At 36.6% G+C, this 23,571-nt stretch overlaps 4 protein-coding genes across 4 annotated transcripts; 2 read left to right on the plus strand and 2 right to left on the minus strand.

The window, feature by feature from the left end:
* LOC306881871 (apolipoprotein D-like) lies at nucleotides 1-1,840 on the plus strand. The gene is made up of 5 exons (XM_079436207.1): nucleotides 1-23; nucleotides 543-671; nucleotides 757-878; nucleotides 971-1,056; nucleotides 1,187-1,840. The coding sequence occupies exons 2-5, from the start codon at nucleotides 558-560 to the stop codon at nucleotides 1,414-1,416; spliced, it is 552 nt and encodes a 183-aa protein (XP_079292333.1). The 5' UTR covers nucleotides 1-23; nucleotides 543-557; the 3' UTR covers nucleotides 1,417-1,840.
* A 98-nt stretch (nucleotides 1,841-1,938) lies between these two features.
* On the minus strand, nucleotides 1,939-13,069 carry LOC306881829 (coatomer subunit alpha). Its single transcript, XM_079436142.1, has 29 exons — nucleotides 12,859-13,069; nucleotides 12,301-12,414; nucleotides 12,150-12,223; nucleotides 11,791-11,871; nucleotides 11,624-11,700; nucleotides 11,194-11,303; nucleotides 9,475-9,584; nucleotides 9,243-9,342; nucleotides 8,784-9,002; nucleotides 8,549-8,699; nucleotides 8,380-8,446; nucleotides 8,227-8,302; nucleotides 8,068-8,150; nucleotides 7,243-7,468; nucleotides 6,921-7,059; nucleotides 6,664-6,826; nucleotides 5,967-6,113; nucleotides 5,698-5,887; nucleotides 5,284-5,379; nucleotides 5,110-5,198; nucleotides 4,906-5,029; nucleotides 4,732-4,821; nucleotides 4,547-4,653; nucleotides 4,293-4,442; nucleotides 3,656-3,979; nucleotides 3,466-3,576; nucleotides 3,203-3,364; nucleotides 2,571-2,765; nucleotides 1,939-2,394 (listed from the first exon to the last, which is right to left on the minus strand). The coding sequence occupies exons 1-29, from the start codon at nucleotides 12,896-12,898 to the stop codon at nucleotides 2,335-2,337; spliced, it is 3,675 nt and encodes a 1,224-aa protein (XP_079292268.1). The 5' UTR covers nucleotides 12,899-13,069; the 3' UTR covers nucleotides 1,939-2,334.
* Nucleotides 13,070-15,269: 2,200 nt separating this feature from the next.
* pex19 (peroxisomal biogenesis factor 19) lies at nucleotides 15,270-20,580 on the minus strand. Its single transcript, XM_079436198.1, has 8 exons — nucleotides 20,507-20,580; nucleotides 19,964-20,055; nucleotides 19,654-19,816; nucleotides 19,464-19,549; nucleotides 19,083-19,253; nucleotides 18,750-18,908; nucleotides 16,841-16,885; nucleotides 15,270-16,751 (listed from the first exon to the last, which is right to left on the minus strand). The coding sequence occupies exons 1-8, from the start codon at nucleotides 20,568-20,570 to the stop codon at nucleotides 16,665-16,667; spliced, it is 867 nt and encodes a 288-aa protein (XP_079292324.1). The 5' UTR covers nucleotides 20,571-20,580; the 3' UTR covers nucleotides 15,270-16,664.
* A 436-nt stretch (nucleotides 20,581-21,016) lies between these two features.
* On the plus strand, nucleotides 21,017-23,561 carry LOC306881866 (tetraspanin-3-like). Its single transcript, XM_079436202.1, has 7 exons — nucleotides 21,017-21,283; nucleotides 21,756-21,944; nucleotides 22,026-22,100; nucleotides 22,192-22,290; nucleotides 22,363-22,515; nucleotides 23,089-23,172; nucleotides 23,260-23,561. The coding sequence occupies exons 1-7, from the start codon at nucleotides 21,227-21,229 to the stop codon at nucleotides 23,335-23,337; spliced, it is 735 nt and encodes a 244-aa protein (XP_079292328.1). The 5' UTR covers nucleotides 21,017-21,226; the 3' UTR covers nucleotides 23,338-23,561.
* Nucleotides 23,562-23,571: the final 10 nt, after the last annotated feature.

Raw genomic sequence — 23,571 nt, forward strand, 5'->3', positions numbered from 1 at the left:
ATATTCAGCACGACTTTTAAGAGGTAAGGGTTTGTTTAATTTGTTTTGGTACAACTGTCCTCTATAAAATGGTTGTTTCACAAGAAACTAAATATGTATACTGTAAACTACTGTTCAATTTTTTCATTCAGCAAGGGAGCATTAAATTGATCGAAAATTACAGTACGGACATATATAATGTATCAAAAGGTTTGTTTGGTTAGGTTTCTAAAAGGTTTCTAACTTTATACTTATCAAATAATGCTGAAAAAATACCACTTTGCACAAAAATATTGCATAACTGTTGAAAATTCAGTCTTGGCATCGCAGAAATAAATGATACATTTTAAAATATATTGAAATAGATCATTTTATCTTGTTATACTATTTCACAATATTACTGTTTTTACTGTATTGGATCAAATAAATGCAACCTTGGTGAGCATTAGAGACAAAACACTTTTAAAAATCTTACTGAACTCAGATTTTCAATGGTAGTGAATGTGCATCTTAGAATGTATGCTGCTGCATAACTATTCTAATTTTCTTTTCTTTTGGCAAAGGGCCAAACAAGTACAATGAAGGCCTTACTGGTTGTTTTGGCCCTCTTTCTGCCCATCATAAATGCCCAGGTGCCTCACTGGGGGCCGTGCTCAGAGCCTGCTACACAACCTGCCTTCAACCTAAAGAAGGTAACATACTCTGCCACAGCTTATGCTATTCTTCTATTCTGCTCTTAAATGTTCTCGTTGTTTGCTTGTCTGTCTCCTAATGTAGTTTATGGGCAGGTGGTTTGAGATTGCTAAACTTCCAGCACAGTTTGAGCGGGGGAGATGCATTGAGACTAACTTCACTCTCAAGCTGGATGGAACGGCTCATGTTGTGAGCTCTGAAATTCTGTGGGTACCACCATCTAAATCACAGTTTTCTATAATTCCTTAGACTTTTATATCAGAGGTAATAGTTAAACTGTAAACTTTATTTTAACTAGAAAAGGAGAGTTAAAAACAATTGATGGGACAGCTGTGGTGGAAGATAAAAGAAATCCAGCAAAGCTTGGAATCAGTTTCTCTTATGGTACGTATCTAATTTTATTTTTTCAAATGCTTTGCTGTTGCCATAAGTAATGATATTTCTAATTCAGAATTAATAGGAAACATGTTTGTCTAAATTATATTTTGTGTTTTTTATCTAATTGATTTGCCAGTTTTGCCCTACACTCCGTACTGGATATTGTCCACCGACTATGAGAACTCAGCGCTGGTGTATTCATGCACTGATGTCTTGAGACTGTTCCACGTAGATTTTGCTTGGATTCTGGGTCGCACCCGATCCCTGCCTGCTGCCACCATCGACCACGGAAAAGAGGTTTTTACCAACAACAACATCGATGTGAGTCGGATGATCTTAAGCAGACAGCAGGGATGTGACCTTTGAATGACTGGAAAATCCTGTTTCCAGTGTTGAGATGTTTTGCGTTGAACAAACTGTGGACTACAGAAGTAGTATACTAGTACTTTTAATAAAAATACTCCTTGGTTTATTAACATTCTTATTTAATTAAATGGCCATTGAGTCTTGGACTTATTACATGTTTGCAAACCAGAAATGTAATCCACTTTCTTTGGGAATTTTTGTACAGAATTGAAAGCACAAGTTTCCAATTGATTAGAAAATAAATTCGAGCACTAACCAAAACCATGTGAACTCGGTTGGCTTAATTCACTGACTGTTGAACATTTAGCACCTCCTTGTGGTCATAGAGGAAATAAAAATAAAAAAATTAACAAAACGTGTACGTATTTTCAATTCACATGTACTCCTTAATGTTTAAAAATATCTAGAAATAAAAGTATTTCAGTACCTTGTGTTAACATTTCAATATACAGTTTGTTTTTAGTTTGTTATTTTAGCACTTAAACTAAATGAAAATGAGAAACATTGAACATGCAACTAGCTGGAATGAAAGATTTAAAAAAGATTTTTATTTCAAGTAATGGATTTAGTTTTTTAAAACATTGTTATAGTATTAAACAAAAAAACCTTGCATGGAGAAGAAAAAAACGAAGCATTTGTTTACCAGAATTTTATTTCAACATTTAAAGATTTTCACAGGAAAGTTGGTTTGCACTGATGTCACAGATGTACACTTAATTATTCAGATTAATGAAACAAGCATACATACTGTAGAGACCTATATAATAATAGAAAGCACAGTCACAGGGAGATTAGTCATGTAACAAGGTATTTTTCTAGAATTTTCTGATCTTAAAGTTTAATACTTCATCTTATAAAGGAAAAGTGTATGTGAGAGAGAAGCATATCTGTTTTCATCCATGTTTATATAATGCGTGTTCAACGGAACTGCAGTGGGCTGACACGCAATCCGATCACATCTTTACCAATCTCAGTTACCTAGGAAACAGGAGAGAAACAGCCAATGAAATCGATCCTTCACTTTATAGCACTGCATGATCAGATTGAACAAGGGGAAAAGCAGAATTACTTTGTTACAATAACAATATTGGACTTTCTATCTTCAATAAACTAGCACTAATTAAATATGGACATTACAAGGTCTTACAACTAACCTGTGTGACCCTGCAGACCTCTCCTTTGTATTTGGGGCAGTAGCAGGCTCCAGACAGGGGACATTTCTCCACAGGCCGCCCACGGTATAGGGGAGTGTAAGAAGCTGCGCAGATGTCAAAGGGATTGTGAGGGTCGTAGTTCAGTTGGTGAGCATCTGTCAGGCTCTTCTCACATGCTGCAAGAATCTTTCGTGTCTGAAAAAGTAAAGACAACAACAGGTTTTTAATGAAAATGTACACACAAGGAGAAAAACAAAACAAAATAGGGGCCAGGACCTATTAGGGGGCCTTTGGATACTTCCAAGTGGGCTGCAAGATGGCTTAAAATTGGCCAATATTAGATATTTAATATTAAATTAAATCATTTTAATATAAAAAATTAACAAGCATTAAAAATAAGCTTTTTATTTTAAATGTTAAATTAATAGTACTTTTTATTTTAATTACATACATTTTTTTACAATTATTTTTTTTTTACACATACACAGTATGCTGACAAGATCCATTAAAGTTGTTTTTTTTTTAAATACTAACACAACTTTTATCTAAATTTTTAATGTGAAAACTGTTTGACTGAATAGCCATAAGTTAGGGGATACTTGTGTAAAAAATTACGACATTTATCCATTTACCTGTTGTGCCACTTCTGGTTTGGGACCCAACTCAAGAAGACGGCGAGCAAAACCCGCTGCTGTTTTGAAGTTACGCAGTTTGAAGAAAAGATTGAGTGCTGTTCTCAACACCAACACCATGTGGACAGGTTGCAGACTGCAATGTGTGAAATATGCTGCCATCTGAAACACACAGAAATATTAATATATATTAATGTTCGTTTTAAAAAATATAATATATATACACATATACATACATATATATATATATAAAATGCATGTACCTCACAAAGTCTCTTTTGTTGATCGAGAGTGTCTTTGGGAAGTTTCTTCCTCTCTGTCTCCATGGTGAGGCCAATAATGTACTCTTTACAGATAGTGATAAGCTGTTGAGCCTGATTGAAAGTAAAAACAATGTTTAGTACTTAACACCTATATAAAACAACATACCACTCATCCTGCATGAAAACACACCTCCGCAATCTCTTGTTTGTTGTCGACCACAAGCAGTGGTACGGAGAGGAGAATGGCCCTGAAACGATCAACAGCTTCTTCAAAGCGGCCCGCTGTGGTCAGCTGATAACACTGCTGCAGACGTGAAATTAGATCAGAGAGACGCAAGCCCACCGCTGGCATACCCCCTTTAGCCCCGCTGTCCTTCCAGTTCCTCTGGGGGTAACTGTGCAAGCAGGGCAGTGACGGCAGGCCCAGGTAACAGGTACGCCCACGGGACAGAGTTTGCATGAACAGTTGCTTATAGGGTCCAAACTGAACCACACCAACCTGGTCATGCAGCAACTGTAAAAAAAAAAAAAAAAAAAAAAAGGGAACGAAAAACAGACAGCAAAGAAACATCAGCTACATTTAAATTTAGTTTAGACTTTTCCTTCCTGCCAAAAAAACCTTTTAACTTAAAATAAAAATGTCAGGATATCTGAAGTAAAACATTACAACAGTGAAATAGTAATATTATTAATAATATTACAATTGCAAATTTTAGCAGAAAGGGGGGGGGGGGCAACAACAACAAAAAAACTAAATAGCAGTTAGATTTTTTTTTTTCACATGTAATAATTTAGCCCTAATCTATAGTTTTGTGAGATCCCTTTACCCTCATTGCAGTCTCAAAAGATCCAGCCAATAAGTGATCCACCACCAGCTGAGAGTTGTTACACCACATCTGTGTGGGGCTTGTGCCCTTGGTGGGTGGCACAAAGAAACCGTCGCCCTCTGCGCCACCTCCGCCAACAGAAGGTACATCCTAATGGTTAAAAAAAAGAAAACAAGATACGAGGTTACTTGGGATTCTGTATAAATCCATTCACAAACGTAGTGATTTTTATTTCAGTTCTACACCAGACTTACCAGTTCTGGCGGGAGGTCCAGATCTTCCTCAACATCCCAGCCTCCTCCTTCCTCTTTCCCAATAGCTCCCTCATCTCCCAATCCCTCTTGAGCATCCATAAATCCATCTGGAATGAGAGAGCATACGTGATTCGATCGTTTGGTTTGGTTTCCTCCTTCAAAAATAGTTTTATTATAGTAAATACCTTCATCCAAATGAAGTTCTGCATCTTCTCCCCAGGCTTCTCCTCCTGGAGTATCCATGTCCATGTCAGCAACCATCTGGCCAGCACGTCCTATTCAAACAAACACAAAAATACATATTCTTCAACATGACATTAATCCTGGTTAGCCCAAATACATTTATCACAAAACCTCACCTTTGGCAGCAATGACTCCCTCAAAGAAGCCCTTGGAGACGGTGAGCAGAGGCCAGTTGGTGTCCAAGGGGTTGATGGGAGGTGGCGGCTGCAAAAGCTGGGCATTGGGGTCCACTTCTGGCACCTGCACATGGATGGAACCTATCGCTCAATCATCCATCTACAAATTAGTGCATCTCTGTTAGCAATGAAAATATAACACACCATTTCTTTTTCTAGGTCAAAGGTCTCCTTCAGGGCTTCAGCCTCCTCATCCATCCCATGAGTAGCAGCAGTCAGGTAAGCCAGAGACTCTGAGAATGTGATACAGATGTAATTTTCTTTAAATAAATCTCATTAAAACAATAATGTGAACAAAATAAAAGTGACATCACTCACTCTGTCCACAGTTCTTCAGGATTCGCACACGCTCACTGACGTCACCCAGGTAAAGAGCGCCCTGATAGTGTCCACTCATGTCCTTTCTTATCTCAGCTGTAACACGAAACAGTCAATCAATCCATAAGAATTAGTTATTCTTAAGAAAACCAATATGCTACCATTCAGAAGTTTGGGGTAGATTCGATAACCACAAGACTATTAAGCAGCAACATTATTTTAAACATTGTTAATAATAAAAACAATTACTTTAAAATATAATACCATTTCACAATATTGCCGTTTTACTGTATTTGTAATCAAATAAATGCAGCCTTGATAAATAAACGAGACCTCTTTCAAAAACATTTAAAAATCCTACCAATCACAAACTTGTGAATGGTAGTGTATTCATGATTTTTCCTCGCCACTCACCTATCTTCATCATCTTCCTGAGTTTGGCCAAGTTGCCAGTGATGAGGTACAGGAAGGTGAGTTTGTCGAAGTTCTTGGTTCTCTGGTAGCACATCTCCACAACCTGGTGATGGCCCTGCAGAAGCGCTGCCTCGCCGAGACGCTCCCAGCAGCTACGTTCATCAAGGGCTTTTGCAGCCTCTAACGCCACCTGCAGGAACAAACAAATCAAGAATGAACACCTGTTCAGACAAAAGTGTTGATCCTCCATAAATGTTAGTTCTGTATACCTCAATGTTTCCACACTCCAGAGCCAGGCTGAAACGAGTCTTCTCATCTTTGACGAAGTGTAGCGCAACCTCTGGGTAGCCCTTCTTCTGCAGGTAGGCAATGATGGACTGGCCTACTAGTTTAGCGTTACGCACCATATGAAGAACCTGAGGGTGGGGGGGGAAAAAAGGTCATTAATAGTGTTGCTATTGTTAACTAACACAAAAACTGCTATTTCAATTAATGAAAACTAATTTAAAAGCTGAAAGTAATATATAAAAATGAAGCAAAATAGAAATAAAAAAATAAAAATGACAAAAGCATATAAAATTAATTAAAGTGAACAAGAAAACCAAAAAAAGCCATTTCAAAATAAAAATAAATTCTATAATAGTATTTAAAGAACACTAAAATAATGGCTATTAAAGGAAAATCAGAATGTATAAAACGATTGACAGAGAAAGTTACCTATTGTAAATAAATAAATGGATAAAGAAAAAGGTAAGCACTCTCCTGACCTGTTTCAGGGATATCTTTCAGGTTATAAGAATATTTTATATGTGGCACTCCAAAAAAAATTATAATAATAATATAAAATTAGCATACAATTAATATAAAAATATTGGAAAAATATTAAAATTATTCAATTATTCATATAAATAAATAAACAAAAATATACAGAAGGTACAAATCTCAACGTTGAAAATACACACTAACCTCCTCATATTTGCGATTGACCAGAGCCAGTTTAAAACGGTACTCTGTGGGGTCGATGTTGAGCACTCGTGGCCTGCACTCACGATCCAGGCAGTATACACTGTTGCCTCTGACTCTTGTCACATAGATGGGCAGATCCAATGTACGGATTATACCATGATCGCTGTGAAAAAAATTATAATTTAAAGATTAATTATTAACAAAACATTAGGGTCTTCTTAATGAAATAGTTGCGTGTGAGGCTGTGGGTTCAGTACCCAGAGGTGAGAGCATATTTGATGTGGTTTGAGGTGGTGTAGATGAAGACTTCATTCTCGGCCCAGGCGCCACTCTTCACTCTGATGTTCTCATGGATGTTACACAGGCTCTCTAACTTCTTGTTGCAGATCATGATGGCTGAAAAAGCCAGAGGAGAGGGTCAGATATGTGTGAAAATATGATAAATCAAAAGAAATAGAAACATGAGATTTTCTATTTGAAACAAGGCAAAAACACCTGAATAACCCTTAAGAGCGGAGATTTGTGACTGCAAAGTCAGTATGTTAAAGCCTACACATCCAATTAGAGAGTTTTCAGTACCGTGTTTGGCCAGCAGGGCCACATGGTTGGCATCAGAGCTCCACACCACATATTTGACTTTAGCAATTTTGACCGTAGCGAGGGAGCGCTTCTGCTGCACGTCAAACAGCGTGACTCCTTCAGCATCACGCAGCAGCAGAGATCCAGTTCCAGCGTAGAAGATCTCCTCACAGCTTGGTACCTGGACCTTTTTCACAATCTCATTCTTCAGGTTCTTTATCAGAAGCTGTGGTGGATAAGAGTGAGGATGAACGTCAAGGTTTGTTTGGGTACATGGTCATAAGTCCTTTATTCAACAATAAAATGTGCAGCAGGGATGACATTTTAGTAGACCAAAACCCAGAAACAATTTAGCACTTCCGGGTCCATCTTCCTGAAGTCAATGGGATTTTTGAATTTTTTTTTTTAGTTAAATGCTTTAAATAAGGTCTGTAGTTAACACAAGATCAAGATATTTTAATTATTTAATTCTGACATGAAATACATCAGTGATGACTTTTTAAAAGCTTTTTGTGGTTAAAAAAGGTGCTTGCTAACAAGTGGCTACATGGGACTACAGAAGTTGTTCGAAGCATTAAACACCTAAATTAGGCTTCAATTTGCATAAAAGCAGTGTTAATTTGAGAAGATTATCATTATGCACAAAATTTCATATAAATTGGTTGGTCACTGTGCTTATTTTCTGCATTAATCCAAAAGCCAAGTAATAACCTATTGGATTTTTGTCAATGAAACCAGCGTGATGCCAACTTCCAGGTTGGCCAAAAAATGTATAATCACTGCAGCACTATTTTCTATCAAATAGATGTTGCTTGATTCACTTACTGAGTGCATGCGGTCGAGTACAGCAAACCGGTTCCTGGCCACCCAAACCGCGGTCAGACCAGAGGAACGCTTTCCCTCAGGAGCTGAAAACGTGTAGAAAAACTGAACAATTACATTTTGCACATAATATTAAGGACTTCTAAAGAGAAAAAATGTTACCATCAGGATTCTGGGAGTCACTCTCTCTGGGAATGGAGTACAGATCATATGTGCTGTTTTCCAGGTTAGTAGCTCTCTGAAACAGAAAGAAATTAAATACACAAATGAACCTTGATTTGACTAAACAGACTCATAAGAGTCTATAATACTCACAGTGCACAACAGCACAGCATTTTCTGCAGGATTGTAGGACATGCTGAACACTGGGAATTTGGATCCACTGTCAATATAAAAGAAACAGTTCAACTGAAAAGTTAAACTGCACTTTTGTAGATGCCCATTTAGTGTTTTTAGACTTAAAGGACACTAAAAATCCACACACCTGCGCAGCTGCATGACAGCCGTATCCTTGCTGCTGTTGAAGTCAAGCTGACGCAGGAAGCGATCTTTTACATAGTACAGCATGTTACCATACACGGCATAAGCTGGACGTTCCCTTTCCAGTTTGAACACCAGCATCCCACTGTCATGGCCTAGAAAGGAACAAAATTACACTTTAATGCATCTCATTTCATAACCAAAACCACTTGCTGGACTAATTATTACTAGTAATCTACCAGCAGCAAACAGGTTGAGGTTGGGGTGGGCCCCCAGCACCCAGAAACGGTCGTGATCTCTGCGAAAGGTCTGGACGCCTGTCCTCTTGGACATGTCCCACACACGGATGCTCTTGTCCTCAGAGTTGGACAGGATGAGCTCCTGACGAGGGTGGAACACCGCACAGGACACATTGTTGTAGTGCCCTCGACAGGTGTCCAGCTCCCATGCTTTTGACTCTAGAGGAAGGGATCATTTCCAAATTTAAAAAAAAAAAGAACTAATGTATAATTTGTGACTTTTAGTCATAAACTCAAAGTATGAGTTTCGAGAGTTTAAAACAACTGCCTGTATAGGTAGTAGACAGCAAAGTAGTTCACTAGGTTTTGAAACAGGATTAAATATTTTACATTTTCAAATGTAAATTTTTTTCAAATCAGAAGACATTGTGACAGACATTTTTCCATGAGAACACATACCGTTCATCCTCCAGATCTTGACCTGGCGGTCATCTGCTCCTGACACAATGAGAGGCATGCTGGGATGGAAGGCTGCCCAGTTTACGCCTCGATCGTGACCCTGAGACCAGAGCAAGAGAACACAAACTTTCATTCAAACCAACAATCAACTTCATTCATTCAACCCCAACTGCACTTTATAACACAAAGATCGGGTCCAGGTTTTTCTATGCCATTACAACCACATTCTTACCTCCAGAACGTGCTTCACTACTGCATCAGAGGCCCCAAACAGGTCGACACCAGAGATGCCACGCACCTCTGCGTCCACAGCACCAGGAGACAAGTTCTTCTTCCTAAGACCTAGAAGCAACATTTACAGTCCGACACACACAGGGGACCGTTTAAAGATTACACAGGAACACCCACATACCGGGGAGGGAAGAGATAGGAACAACATTAAAGATGCTACTCAAAAACACATTTTTGATATCTGACAGCAAACAAAACTTTTGTTGGGCTGCTAAACATTTGCTGGTGCTCGAGAACACAAACACAACAAGCATCCTCCATTAGGTCTAAACCGGAGTTAAGGAAGTAAACTTAACCACCAGATTAAGAACAGAGACAACAATCAATCAAAACTCAACAAAGTTAAATTATGATCACAGAGAGATCAAAATTATTTGAGATTGGATAAAGCACATGTAAATCAATGACAGAGAGCTAATAAGCTTAACTCGGGTCAAGACGCAGAGAAAAAGAGAGGAGAACAGAATGTCTGTCTGAGATCTCAGCACTCCAGATATCCGCTAAATGAATAAAAGTCCAACAAAAGCTGCACTAGAAACCAATGTACAGATGTGGATGTTTCCAGAGGGGCAAAGGAGCTGTAGAGGAAGTGAGCAGGGATGGAACCGAATGGTGGATTGATGGGGTGGAGCGTGTCAAAATGTTCTCTGGAGGGGCACTGGATGTTAAATGAGTGAGAAGGACTCCAGTTAAGTTATGCATTTGTTATTGCATATTGTAATGCATAAATAGATGGGATTCCATCATGCATTCAAGTGGTGTTAAGAGTCATTTAACAATTAAATGACAATCTATGTTCATGTTACTGATCGAAAAGTTGCATTCAGATAGATAGATCAACTATTTAATCAATATTATCTATGGATGACAAATGCCATCATGCAGGATATGAGGAAAAAGTTAAAATGTTTGCATACTTCTATGAGTTTCACAAATGAACCAGGGATTAGGGATCCCAATTGTTCCTGTTCATGAAAATGCTTATAGTTTTGATGAAATTTCAACCAAAAGATGTTACAAAGAAATGTTTATAATTAAATTTAGATGCATAAAGAATTTTTTGTTTTTATTATCATACAATTACATAAGAATTGCATATTATCCATGCAGCATTGTATTCATTCCATGTGAAGGGGAGAAAGGTAGAGAGAAACTATCTGTTCAGTGTAAGCTTTAATGAATGAGTTATTTGTCAGTCAGTGCAGACAGCAGCAGTTTAAAAGGTTAATGAGCAAGAAAGAAGTTCAGCAATGAAAGCAAAGGACAGACATTGACAATTTCATTAAAACATGCAGAATCTCAAAAATGCCTCTAACATTCACCATTTCTTAAATAGGACTTTTCGAGCAGGTGACCATATGGTAAATCTTTATTTTTAAGTGCTTAATGACTTGCTGTTCCATTTAAACATCACTAACTAATCTTCCAAAGAATAACCAAAAGTACCAAATCACTAGACGAATGCTTGATGCTTACAGCATGAGTGTGAGGGGCATTTTTGCTTTGAGCCCACAGAGTTTTGTTCTGTACACACTATAGAGAGAGGAAATGAGGAAGAGAATGCCATTAGGCAGCCTCTTACTTCCACCATTCTCTCTCTCTCCATTCCCACCTCCCCAGCCTTCCCAAATCTACTCAATCCTGTCCCAAGCCTCCTCACCGGAAATATCCCACACGCGCACAGTCTGATCCAAGCTAGCCGACACCACCAGGTCCTCAGATGGATGGAACTGAGCGCACATCACATAGTGATTATGCCCCGTCAGCACACTACAGAGAAGAAACAGCACAGAGAACATATACTCAGTTTCATTAAGCTAATGTAATGATATTGTTGGTCAGGTCAGAAAAAAATGCTTTGACAAACAATTTGAGCATTTTCAAGTAATTTATTTAAGAGAAGATATGAAATATTAACAAGTAACAAAAAAAAAAACATGTAAATTACATGTGCAAGAAATGTTTTTTTATTTGCAAATGTTAAATCATCAGTACTGGCTCCAAAATATGCTTCAACAACCTATGATTTTCTTAAATAATAATGATAATAATAAACCTTCCACTGGTTCACAACCTACATAAAGACTCACCAGACACATGTTCTGGACTGCCAGTTCCAAATGCGAATGGTTTGGTCATCTGAGGCACTCAGGATCCAGGGATACTCCTGAAAATGATAATGAGAAGTTAGACTCATTTATTAAAAAACATCATGAAAAGAATTATGAAAGATCATCACAAAGTTGACAGGGCTCACATGGTGAAAGAATGTTGTACGAATGTAGTCAAGATGTCCAAGAAGAGTGAAAAGACACCGACGCAGCTTGTAGTTCCACACCTAATAATCAAATAAATGTCAGCAAAGCAAAAAAAAAAAAACTTTACAATAATGTCCCATTAGTTGATACGCAAGCATAAACGAGCAAACCATTTGTTACTTTATTCACTAAACTAAATGTTATCTCAAGTTCATCAACTATTGTTCAAAGACAAAAAATAATAAAACATTTTTTAATGATCATTACAACAAATAAATGATTTGGACGCAACAATATAGTAGCAGAAGCCAGGTGACAAATTTAATAAACCTCAGTATTGAAAACGAAGCAAGCAAACCTTGATCTTGTAGTCATCGCCTCCTGACACAAACAGTGGCTGCTGCTTATGGAAGTCAATACCTCTGACGGGACCTAAATGAATCCACAGTATAATGAGGGCTCAGAAGAAAACCACAAGAGACTGACATCGTTGATCAGCTGTTTCATACCATCATGCTCGTCAAACTTATCGATGAGGGTGCACATGCGATAGTCCCACAGCTGGATGACGCCGTTGTGCAAACTAGCCAGAATCCAGGGCCGTTTCGGGTGGAAACTCAGCCCTATAGAAAAACACATTACAATCAATTCAGGTGTTTATTAATTTGAAGACAGTCAATACGATGGTGTTATGAGAACATAATAATGATGACATTAACTTAAACAGATTATTATTATCATTCAAACTTTACTGATAATTATAATCTGGTCAGGTTAATTTCATTCGCATGTTCTCAATGAAACCAAAATAGGAAACTTCGGAGTAGAGAATATTTACTGCAACTGGATTGCTAACAAATAATAGCGTTGTGCTAACGCCGAATGACATACAACATATATATATATATATATATATATAAAAACTCAATCCTTACTAAAAAAATACTACATTATATTCTACAGACATTAAGAAAAGATTAAAATCATATGGCTGATTTATATAAAAGCGGCCATAATAATTATATTATACAGCAGTCAAGGGAAGCTAGCCAGAGCAGATATCTTACCTTTCACTCGAGCCGACTTTGTCTCAAATTTGGTCAACATTTTCACTGACAATAATAACCGAACACGAATGCGTAATGTATGAAGATATAGCTTAGTTTACGTGAGTGTAAATCCTAAAACCATCCCCCGTTAAGGAAGAGATTTTGCGTGTTTGATTCTGCAGCGCCACTTCCGTAGCTGACACGTCTACCCCATCCACTGTTTCCGTGCGCCGGCAAATAAAGTTTGATGATTCAAATGCCAACATCGCAAGTCCAAGTCATGCCTTCGTCATCCGCTAAAGCCGAAAACACACACAAAAATATATATATATGCCACATGGAGTTCAAGCTTTTTAGAGGTCTTTCTTTCCCAATCTCATGTCACTCTGTGGATCTTTGTTGGAAAACAGTGCCTTTCGTCATCCAAGTCAAAAACAATAAGAAAATGAGAGTTTTGTTTCAGACGGAGTCTGTTTCTGTGCCTTATGTAATCTCTTATTGGAATGGTTTAGTAAGTGATATTCCCTGGAAGAAAGTTTGGTCATTACCTCACAAATATTTAATTACTAACAAAATGAGAGACATTGCATTTGAGTTGATTCATAGAGTTTCCCCGGATAAGTGCTCTCTTAAAAGACTTAAGAATGATATTAATATCAACTGTTCTTTCTGTTTAGAAAACAATGAAGCTTCTTTACATTTATTCTGGAGTTGCTCTTACACAACATCATTTTGGTGTGACATTCGTGACTTCGTGACTCAAATGCTATGTGAATCCTAATTTTGAGTTTACTTATAGAAATGTCATTTTTGACTTTCATGAATGTGGAAAAAAAAGTGATGCTTATTTTATAAACCTTATTTTCCTTTTAGCTAAATATCATATTCATAAATGTCAATTTTCTAAAAGCAAACCTCTTTTTTAAGATTCAAAATTAAACTGAAAATGTATTTTGATTCAATTGAGTTCTCTAGGAATTTAAAAGCAATGAGAACGCTGGCTTTGCTGAGGGACTTGGCGCTTCCTTTGGACTGAGAGACCCTGGATTGTTATGTTATTGTGAGTTAACAATGTTAACAATTGTTATTGTTCTTTTTCAAGTATTCAAAAAAAAAAAAAAAATAAATAAATATATATATATATATATAAAAATAAAGGTGCATCTCAATAAATTAGAATGTCATGGAGAAGTTAATTTATTTCAGTAATTCAACTCCAATTGTGAAACTCGTGTAGTAAATAAATTCAGTGCACACAGACTAAAGTAGTTTAAGTCTTTGGTTGTTTTAATTGTGATGATTTAGGCTCACATTTAACAAAAACCCACCAATTCACTATCTCAACAAATTAGAATACTTCATAAGAACAATAAAAAAAAACATTTTTAGTGAATTGTTGGCCTTCTGGAAAGTATGTTCATTTACTATATATGCACTCAATACTTGGTAGGGGCTCCTTTTGCTTTAATTACTGCATCAATTCGGCGTGGCATGGAGGCAATCAGCCTGTGGTACTGCTGAGGTGGTATGGAAACCCAGGTTGCTTTGATAGCGGCCTTCAGGTCATCTGCATTGTTGGGTCTGGTGTCTCTCATCTTCCTCTTGACAATACCCCATAGATTCTATGGGGTTCAGGTCAGGCGAGTTTGCTGGCCAATCAAGCACAGTAACACCATGGTCATTGAACCAGCTTTTGGTACCTTTGGCAGTGTGGGCAGGTGCCAAGTCCTGCTGGAAAATGAAATCAGCATCTCCATAAAGCTTGTCAGCAGAAGGAAGCATGAAATGCTATAAAATTTCCTGGTAGATGGCTGTATATATATATATATATATATATAAAGATGAAAACGCATTTTTTCCCTCAGTCAGTCGTTTAGAAGACCATTTTAAATAAACGGGAAATAATAATCAAGAATACTGAGTATAGAGGTAAATAATAATTTGTTCCTTGTTTCTTTAGTACTTTATTAATATTTATTATTTGTTTTGTGATAGATTTTCAGATAGTAAATCTAGAGATAAAATCTTTTTACAATTCTGTATGTTGCTACTGTCGCAGCATTTACAGTTTTCATAGAGAACTTGTTCATAATTTGATATCACAATAATACAACATTTGAATGTTTACCTAATCATTAAGACATTGATTAATTGCATTAAAATACATAAACATGCTATAAATATCTAATTATTTTATGATATATTGCTTGGTGCACAAAAATGTAGCATAATATTCAAAACACAACTGAGAAATTACCTATAAATCATATATAAAAGGGCCACAAACACATCACAAGAGGTAGAAGTCTCTTCACTTATTTGTGATTTTAAAAGAAAGTGTTATAGCCATAAAATATTGTAAAATGGTTAAAAAATTAAATGGTTAAAGAAAAAAAAAAATCACATTAATAAAAAAAATGCAGGCAATTATGTGTAGTGTTAATTTAATTTGATATGTAACAGAAATAAAATTGGTCAGGTAAAGAATAAAACATTGCAAGTTTATAACATTTATTTAGATTTTTGAGAATTGCAGTTCTTTCTTACACAGAGGTATGATAAGACCAATGAACTGTACATTTAAGGGAACATTTTACAGGACAAAGAATATTGATGATCTTATTTAAGTGCTTGGGTGTTTGAGCAACCCCTGAGTGTTGTAACCTTTACATATTTTTGTCCAGCTCATCTGCACGGCCATCCTATCCTTCTCGTAATCTTTATATCGGCCACATAACAACATACCAAGATATAGCCAATGCTACGTGTCAAGAAAGCAAACTGATAACCAACTCCACATTTGATCCTTGTGCACTCAAACCTGTTTGCACAAAAGAACCATGTAAACATCCCCTCAAAAGCAATGACTGCAAACTTTAACCTATTTTGAGGTATCCTGGGATTTAACATGTTCTTTAAATGTTAATACAGAGTATTAATTTTAAACTACGAAACAACATTCTTAAATTTTTTTCAATATTCCAGGCTAATTAGGACTATTGTGAAAATAACACATCACAAAGAGGCACCACCATAGGAATGATGGGAATTATATAAATTTACATGGTAACACTTCCACCTGCTCTATATGCAGAGATATATATATATATAGTAACCGTTAGAAGACACAGGGAGAGAGAATTATTCTACTCAGTTACAAATGCAGTCTATGGGTCAAAGAATGATTTTATGGATATATTATCAGCCTGCATCTTAAGTGTCTGCAGTTAGTTTTTGAAAATCCTGAATCTGAGAGAAGCATTTTGGTCACAGATTAGTTGTCAAATCACAGAAATAGCATACATGATATAGTGTAAGAATAAATGGACATTACATTGTATATTAAAATAATTTCATCAATCTGATGGAAGCTATTTGTTGACCCTGACCATTCTTCTGCGATTTAAAAATATAATTAAACCAATCAATCTGTAAATCCCTTTCCTGTCCAGTTGTCTCTACTTACTCAAAACACAATCCACCGCAATACCTGTCAAATGTGCTTTGAAGTAAAAGTGAAAAACCTTTACAAAACTCAGAAAACTTTGATTTTTACCAAGCTGTCAGCACACAGATATCAATCTTCACTCAAAACACTAAGAGCTGCTCTACAGTGAGGACAGTGAACAGATTAATATGAATAGAAATTCTGTGGACAAGAACTACAAGTAAAATGAATGTTGTGAACGTTCACAGTTTCAGTGCAGACACAAAAGCAAACTCCATTAAAAGGGGAGCATGATCAACTGTGTCAAACTCAGGTTCAGATAATTAGCTCCAAATTGTATTGTTTTCAAACGAACATTAATTTGACCTCATTGAGATCACATGATTGAGCACTGCTCTGGTCCTGGGACCCCTTGCACTCCAGGAAGGTGCAGAGATTCTGGGTCAAAATTCAAGCCAGGAGGCTAAAAAAAAACAAGAGATTGATTGATGATATAAATATAACATAGCTTTTATTTAAAGGAGAAAGAAAGAAAGAAAGGTAAAAACTCACTGCCTCTCCAGCAAGCTCTTTTGGAGGTTGACCCAAGTCTTGCAGCTGAGGGGCAAGACATTATTTCCATGAACAAAAATATTTATAGTACTATTACTGAAAGGTTATATTAAGTAATATTATTATGTGTTTTAAGTAAAAAGGATGCAAGTTTTTAAAGGGGTCATATGATGCGATTTCAAGTTTTCCTTTCTCTTTGGAGTGTTACGAGCAGTTTGTGCATAGATAAGATCCCTGAAGTTGCAAAGACTAAAGTCTCAAAACCAGAAGTCTCAAAAGACTCTGCCACGCCCCCCTAAAACGGCTCATTCAAACACGCCCCCACGTCTACGTCACGATGTGGGAAGATTTGCAAAAAACAGCCCAAATATATACGCAATGAAAGAAGGCGGAACTCGCTGTAGTGTTGTTGCTGCCGCCGGCGCCATGTCCTGGATACGCTGTGTTTCGTTGTGAAAGCAACAGTACTTTGTTTGATCTTCCAAAAGAGGACACAACTAGAAATCAGTGTATTTACAACACTGTTCCAGAACAGTTCAACTCAAATATTTGAGTGTGTGCAGCGCATTTTACGGAGGACTATTTCCTGAACCTGGAAGAGTAGCCTACAATGCTGGCTTGCACAAAGGCTGTTTCTCTAAAGTGGGGCAATTCCAACTTTGCAAAGACAGTCTGACGCTTCCGATTCACAGCCTGTAAGTTTTCTTATTTAAAGAATTTGCCACTGACGATTCAAACGCGAGTTTTGAGCTGTGTAGAGTAGTGCTTGTAGTTTCTCCGATAACAAATGCAGAGCTGTGGCCCGTTCTTCGTATGTCGCTAACTCAGTTGGATTTGATTGTTGATGATTTCTCTTGATCTTGGATCATTTGGTTCTTTGAAGCTCATCCCGAACTTGCTGTCATAGCAACAGGTCCGTAAGCTTAAACCTGCTCGGGAGCAGGTTTATTTAATGTAAACAGGATTAGATTGCATCTTTTTAAGCAGAATCGATACTTAAAATATGTCCCAGCCACCGCTACTTTATTACAAGAGTACCCTACTGGTCCAGGGACAATAATTTAAAATAATAATAATTTAAAAAATTATTAGAAAAAAGTTGTAATACTATAGACACAGCCAGTTATACTCATTGAAAGACTTATTAGTGATGAAATAATTACTTTATAATTGTATTGCACATGCTATACACTTAATCTGAGTCGTGCATTAATTTGAGTGGTGACTGACAGCTATTATGGGAGTGGCTTGATGGAGCGCAGGAGAGGCAGATAACTTGATCTCTAAGAAACTTTAATTAATGTTGTGTCACATAAGAAATCAAAGATAAAATTAAATGAATTGCTAATTACAACATTGCAATAAAAATGTAAAGCCTTAACAAAGGGCCCCTGGTAATGTTTACATAAAAAGACAGTACAAGTCATTATGATCAGTAATCATATCCCCACTTGATGCAACAAATGCCTCGTTTATAGTGGGTTTTATTGTTTTTGTGTCGGTAAGGGGTCGTAACATTTTCGTCTCACGCTTGAGCTTTCGGCCAATCACAACGCACCGGATAGCTGGCCAATCAGAGCACGCCTAGCTTTTCAGAACGATGAGCTTTTTTTAAAAATCGTCACGTTTCAGAAAGGCGGGGCATAGAGGAGCAACAATAGTGTACAGTATGTGGAAAATAGTGTGTTTTTTGAACCTTAAACCGCATAAACATTGCATTATACCAAATACACAAAAATAATGTTCTTTTTAGCAAAGTCATATGACCCCTTTAATTCATGCATTTTTAATTCATTACAAAAAATAAAAATCGGCACATTAACAGTAAGGAGGATGAAAAAAATGCCCTAAATTATATATTATATATATAATAATAAGTGCACTAATTTTAAAAATACATGCATTCTACCTTCTGCATGAGTTCCAGAATGTTTTCAAACGTGCTGTCTTTGTCTCCATCTTTCTCAAATTGGCTGCATATTTCTCCCATTATTTTGTACTGTTGCTCATACCGCATGAACTGGTCTGTGGGAAGGGATTGCTTGTTGCTCTCCAACCATTCAGGGTACTAAATGCAAATTGCATTATATTAGTAAATTTTTTCCTCAATATTAAATGGAATGTGCTGCAAGATTTTCTGAAAGCAAATGTTTAATTAATAGCAGGCATTTACCAGCTTCACTGGGACCAGAACAGTAGGACAGTCATTAAGACAGCTATGCAGGTGCAGTAAACAACTCACCTTCTCTGTAATCTCTTTAAGAGAAGGGTATAGAACTTCTTTGGATAAAAGGTTCTGCATGATGGACTGCATAATTGGGAGAATATTGCCATCATCTCCTCCTTCTCCATTTTCATTTAATCCCAGGTTCTCCAAGGTCTTTACCAGATCATCTCCAGCTACTCCTGCATTCTGCATTTAGAGTTAAATTATGAATCTTCTGTCAAACATTACCTTTTAAATGTTTGGGGTCAGTAGGATTTTTTTATTCTTCTATTCAACAAGGATGCATTAAATTAATAAAATGTAACAGTAAAGATGGAGAAGGATGCTTTTCAAAATCAAAACATCAAAATGATTTTTTAATTATATTCCAATAGCAGAAATTCCGAATGGGTTTACCTGGAGGTTGTCTGCATTTTTCGCCAAACCACTAAGGGTCTCCTTAAGACAGGAGGTGAACTCTTGTTGTGAAGCTACATCTGTACCTGAATTAAAAAAGTAGAGTCAAAACAATTGGAAAGCGGGCTAATAACTAAACTTGCATATCTTCATCCAACATTTATAAAGTGCTCCATTTCAGATAACTCACCTACTTTACCTGCTGCCTCAGACAGCTTATGAAAATGCTGTAGAAGCTCAGGTTCTTCTTGCGCTAACTCAGCCATGGCTTTCTCCCACTCCTCATGTGCTTGATTGGCCATCTCACCATCAAAGAGAGACTCGAAGAACTTACTGTCCTCCAACAGAGGAGGCTGAGAGTGAAAAGAACAGAAAACAAACACATCAGGCAGCAGCAATGATGGGACCAACTCACTGCAGAATTGGAAGAATGCCTAGAAAAATTCTGATATACTGCTCATTTTATTGGCTTGATTTCATAATGAAAATGTGTGTATTACCTTCTCATTACTCGTCGTTCTTGGACCAGGGGCAGTGGGGGCCTCAGGCGCCGCAGGAGGCACACTGGTCTTGTCAAAATCATCAAGAGCACCTGCAGTTGAGGAAACACTAACATTGGAGTACCAAGGGTATATCTATATCCGTTTTGATGGTATATTATCATGTGACTGATTTCATCCAATCACACGGTATGAATAGCAAAACTAGCTAGTGGTCCAATACAAATACAGGCAGCATCGATTATAAGCTCCATCTAGATACAAAACCTGGTTGGGCATAACTTGTGAGTTTTTATGTGACTAGTGACTATAAAAAAGACAGAGTGACTATCTCTAAGTCAATTAACTGATGCACATCTAATGTTTCTACGTTGCTAAAACTTCAATCACTGAGACCAGCGTAAGCACCAGACCAATAGCGTAGCATCAACTGCATCACTTCCGAAACGCTAGCTCACTAAACAGTAACATTATTAAAGAGATAAAACATTTGCACATTATAACTGTGGATAATTTCATATTTAAGCCATCTTCAAACCTTACTGTCTAATAATTCGTCCAGTTCGCTGTCTGGAGCACCCTGATGTTCCTCTGATGCTGACGCCATCTTGCTTCTCAATGACAAAATGCAACTTGTCGCAAAATAATGACGTCCAATAAAAACAGCTTTGATGTTGTTTTTTTTTTTTTTTTCATAGCATTTATCAGATTGCAACACAGATATAACATTTTATAACGATATGCTGCAAATATAGCAATTGCGTTCCCTTTCAATAATAATTCTTATATAATCGTCTTTGTTACCACTTTTCTTTTTATGCGCTTTGAAACGTATTAATAATGTGTCCTAAACAAACAAACAAATAAATAAATAAATCTATCTATCTATCTATCTATCTATCTATCTATCTATCTATCTATCTATCTATCTATCTATCTATCTATCTATCTATCTATCTATCTATCTATCTATCTATCTATCTATCTATCTATCTATCTAATACATACATTTAAGTCAATTACATTGCCCTTCAAACATCGTTTTAATAGGCTAGTTTATTTGTTTTGTACAGTGCCCCCTACTTGCTCGTTAATACGGTCACTTCCGCCGTTTTGTATGGTTTCGATTTAAACCCATGAAGTCAGCTTTCATATCAATGTTTGCCACTGTTGAAGTTGGACCGAGAGACTTTGATTGAACCGCGATTCAAGTATCTGTTTATAGATGATCTCGCGATCAGGCGGATCGATTAAACCAGAGCCATGTTGGCTATAAGAGGTTTCAGAATTTGGCTAAAGATTGCTTCTCTGCTTTTGTTGGTGAGTCTTGCCATCATCATGCATTTTTTTCGTTTGTCATAATACTAATGCATTTGTTACAAAGACTTATATAATTGCATGTTTTCTTTTCTCTTAAAAGGTGCTTTGTGTTTGTTTACAACATAAGAACGTTATATTAGCTTTTGAGAATTCTATAAACTAAATTCCAATATCAGCATATTTTTGTAATAGCTGCTGTAGTTCGGTAAACAAGTGAACACACTTAAATCACTCTAGCAAACATGCATTCTGGAAAGAGTCAGCTATGATTGAAGTAGAGTTTAAATTAAGTGTTGAACCGTGGACAAGTTGTTTTTCATAAATGTCCCTGAGAAATTTTAATAATGTAAAGACAACTAGCCTTAGTTTTTCAGTAACAATGACATGACTGCTGACACATACGGCACATGACAAGCAATGCACTGTTTTGGTTCCTCTAGTTTTTAACTCCTTTATTCTCCACTTTTTACAGCTGGCTGGAATTACAGGTCTGGGTGGTTCATTCTTTCTCCATAAATACAGAGTTTACGGTGTGTTTTTTAGCAGCCTTTATATAATTCTCCCTGCAAAGCTGGCTGTTGCTGGAGGAGTCATCCTCTTAATCAGTGGATGCATTGGCTGTTCGGTGTCCAACAAAAAACCTTCATGTGGACACGGATTGGTAAGATGGAAAAATTATTTTGAACTAAAATAATAATTTAATGGACTGTGGTTTCATATTTGTATATTTCTTGTCTTTCAGTTTGTGTATCTTCTCATTATTGTGTGGTGCATTGTGGGCACTACTGCTGTTTTGGCATATAATAATAAAGGGAAGGTAACTGAAATTTAGTTATTTGGCTATATGCAGGTAAAGTGTGTTACATTGAAATGGTTTGACATTAAACATCTTTTATTTATTTTTTTAGCTTGATGCAGACTTGGCTCCCCTTAAAGATGTGTTTCAGAACTACAGTGGTAATAGCCAAGATCCTGATACCAAAGCAGTGAATGCCCTCCAGCGTGAGGTATTTGAACAGAAATCTCTAGGATTTTTATGTGTTTGGCAAAATCAGATTGTTACACTTTTTTTGTTGCAGTTGTGGTGTTGTGGTGTTATGAACTACACAGACTGGTTGGAAACACCCTGGTTTAATCATAGTGGGAAATACGAAGTTCCTCTGAGCTGCTGCAACAAAAACTTTCACTCCTGCAATGGGACTTTAGACTCACCCCAGCTGCTATATCATGAGGTACAGATTACATTTGAGCTACCATATTTATTAGATATAATTCTTGCTTGATTTTACAGAAGGCTATACCATTCATTACAGTTGGCATGAAATGAAAATTCACCCCGTATATTTTCTAAATTCATTTTATGTATGTCACTGTGAACGATTCTTTCATGTATAATTCTTCTTTTTAGGTGATGAGAAATGTAGTAAAAAATTTAACAATATTTTACATATGGATATATGTCACAATATGGATAAAAAGATCTGTCACTGCGACATAAAAGGAGTATTATGGGTTAAATGCAATTTTAGCTATATTAAATAACGACAGAAAAATAATTTAATCTTGTACCTCAGTGTGTAAAAACAACAACAAAAAACAAATGTCTTGACAATTGTGCAATTTCTATATTAATACAAACACATATGTTTGATCTTAAAAAACACATACAGTTGATCTTAAAAATGGAAAACTGGAATTTTTCTGTAAAAAGGTTTCACCACTGCTAAATTAAGGTTAATTTGTTTAAATTAGGTTTGTATCCCAGTGTTTAGAGCAAGATTCCACATTGTTTTTTTCTATTCTAGGGTTGTCAAGTTAAACTTGAGGAGAAATTACTACTTTCAGTGCAGGTCATCAGTATAACATCTTTAGTGGTTCTCTTTTTACTGGTGAGCTCTGTGACTTGAATTATAATTCATTTATGCCCTGATCTTTTACAAGATTTATAATGTCATCTTTGACCTTTCTGCCTTCAGGTAATGTCTTGGATTATAGTGGCACAGCTAATGAGGCATCAACCCCCACAAGAGTATCGAGTCCTGGACCAAGAATAAAAAGACACTTATGGAACTAAATTATTGGGACTTTTTTTCTGAATGCTTGCACATTTTTTTTTCAAACGTATAATATTTCACTGTTAATTACTTGGATATATTATTGTTAACTTAATGTCTCTTCCTGTTCTCCTATGAGTATTTTATATGCACGCACAGCAAGGGCGTTTTACTTTGCACAATAAAACGGATGCAATACAAATAAAATGTCTGATTTTAATATTAATGACTGTT

The sequence above is a fragment of the Barbus barbus genome (assembly GCF_936440315.1).
Source record: "Barbus barbus genome assembly, chromosome: 15".
NCBI lineage: Eukaryota > Metazoa > Chordata > Actinopteri > Cypriniformes > Cyprinidae > Barbus > Barbus barbus.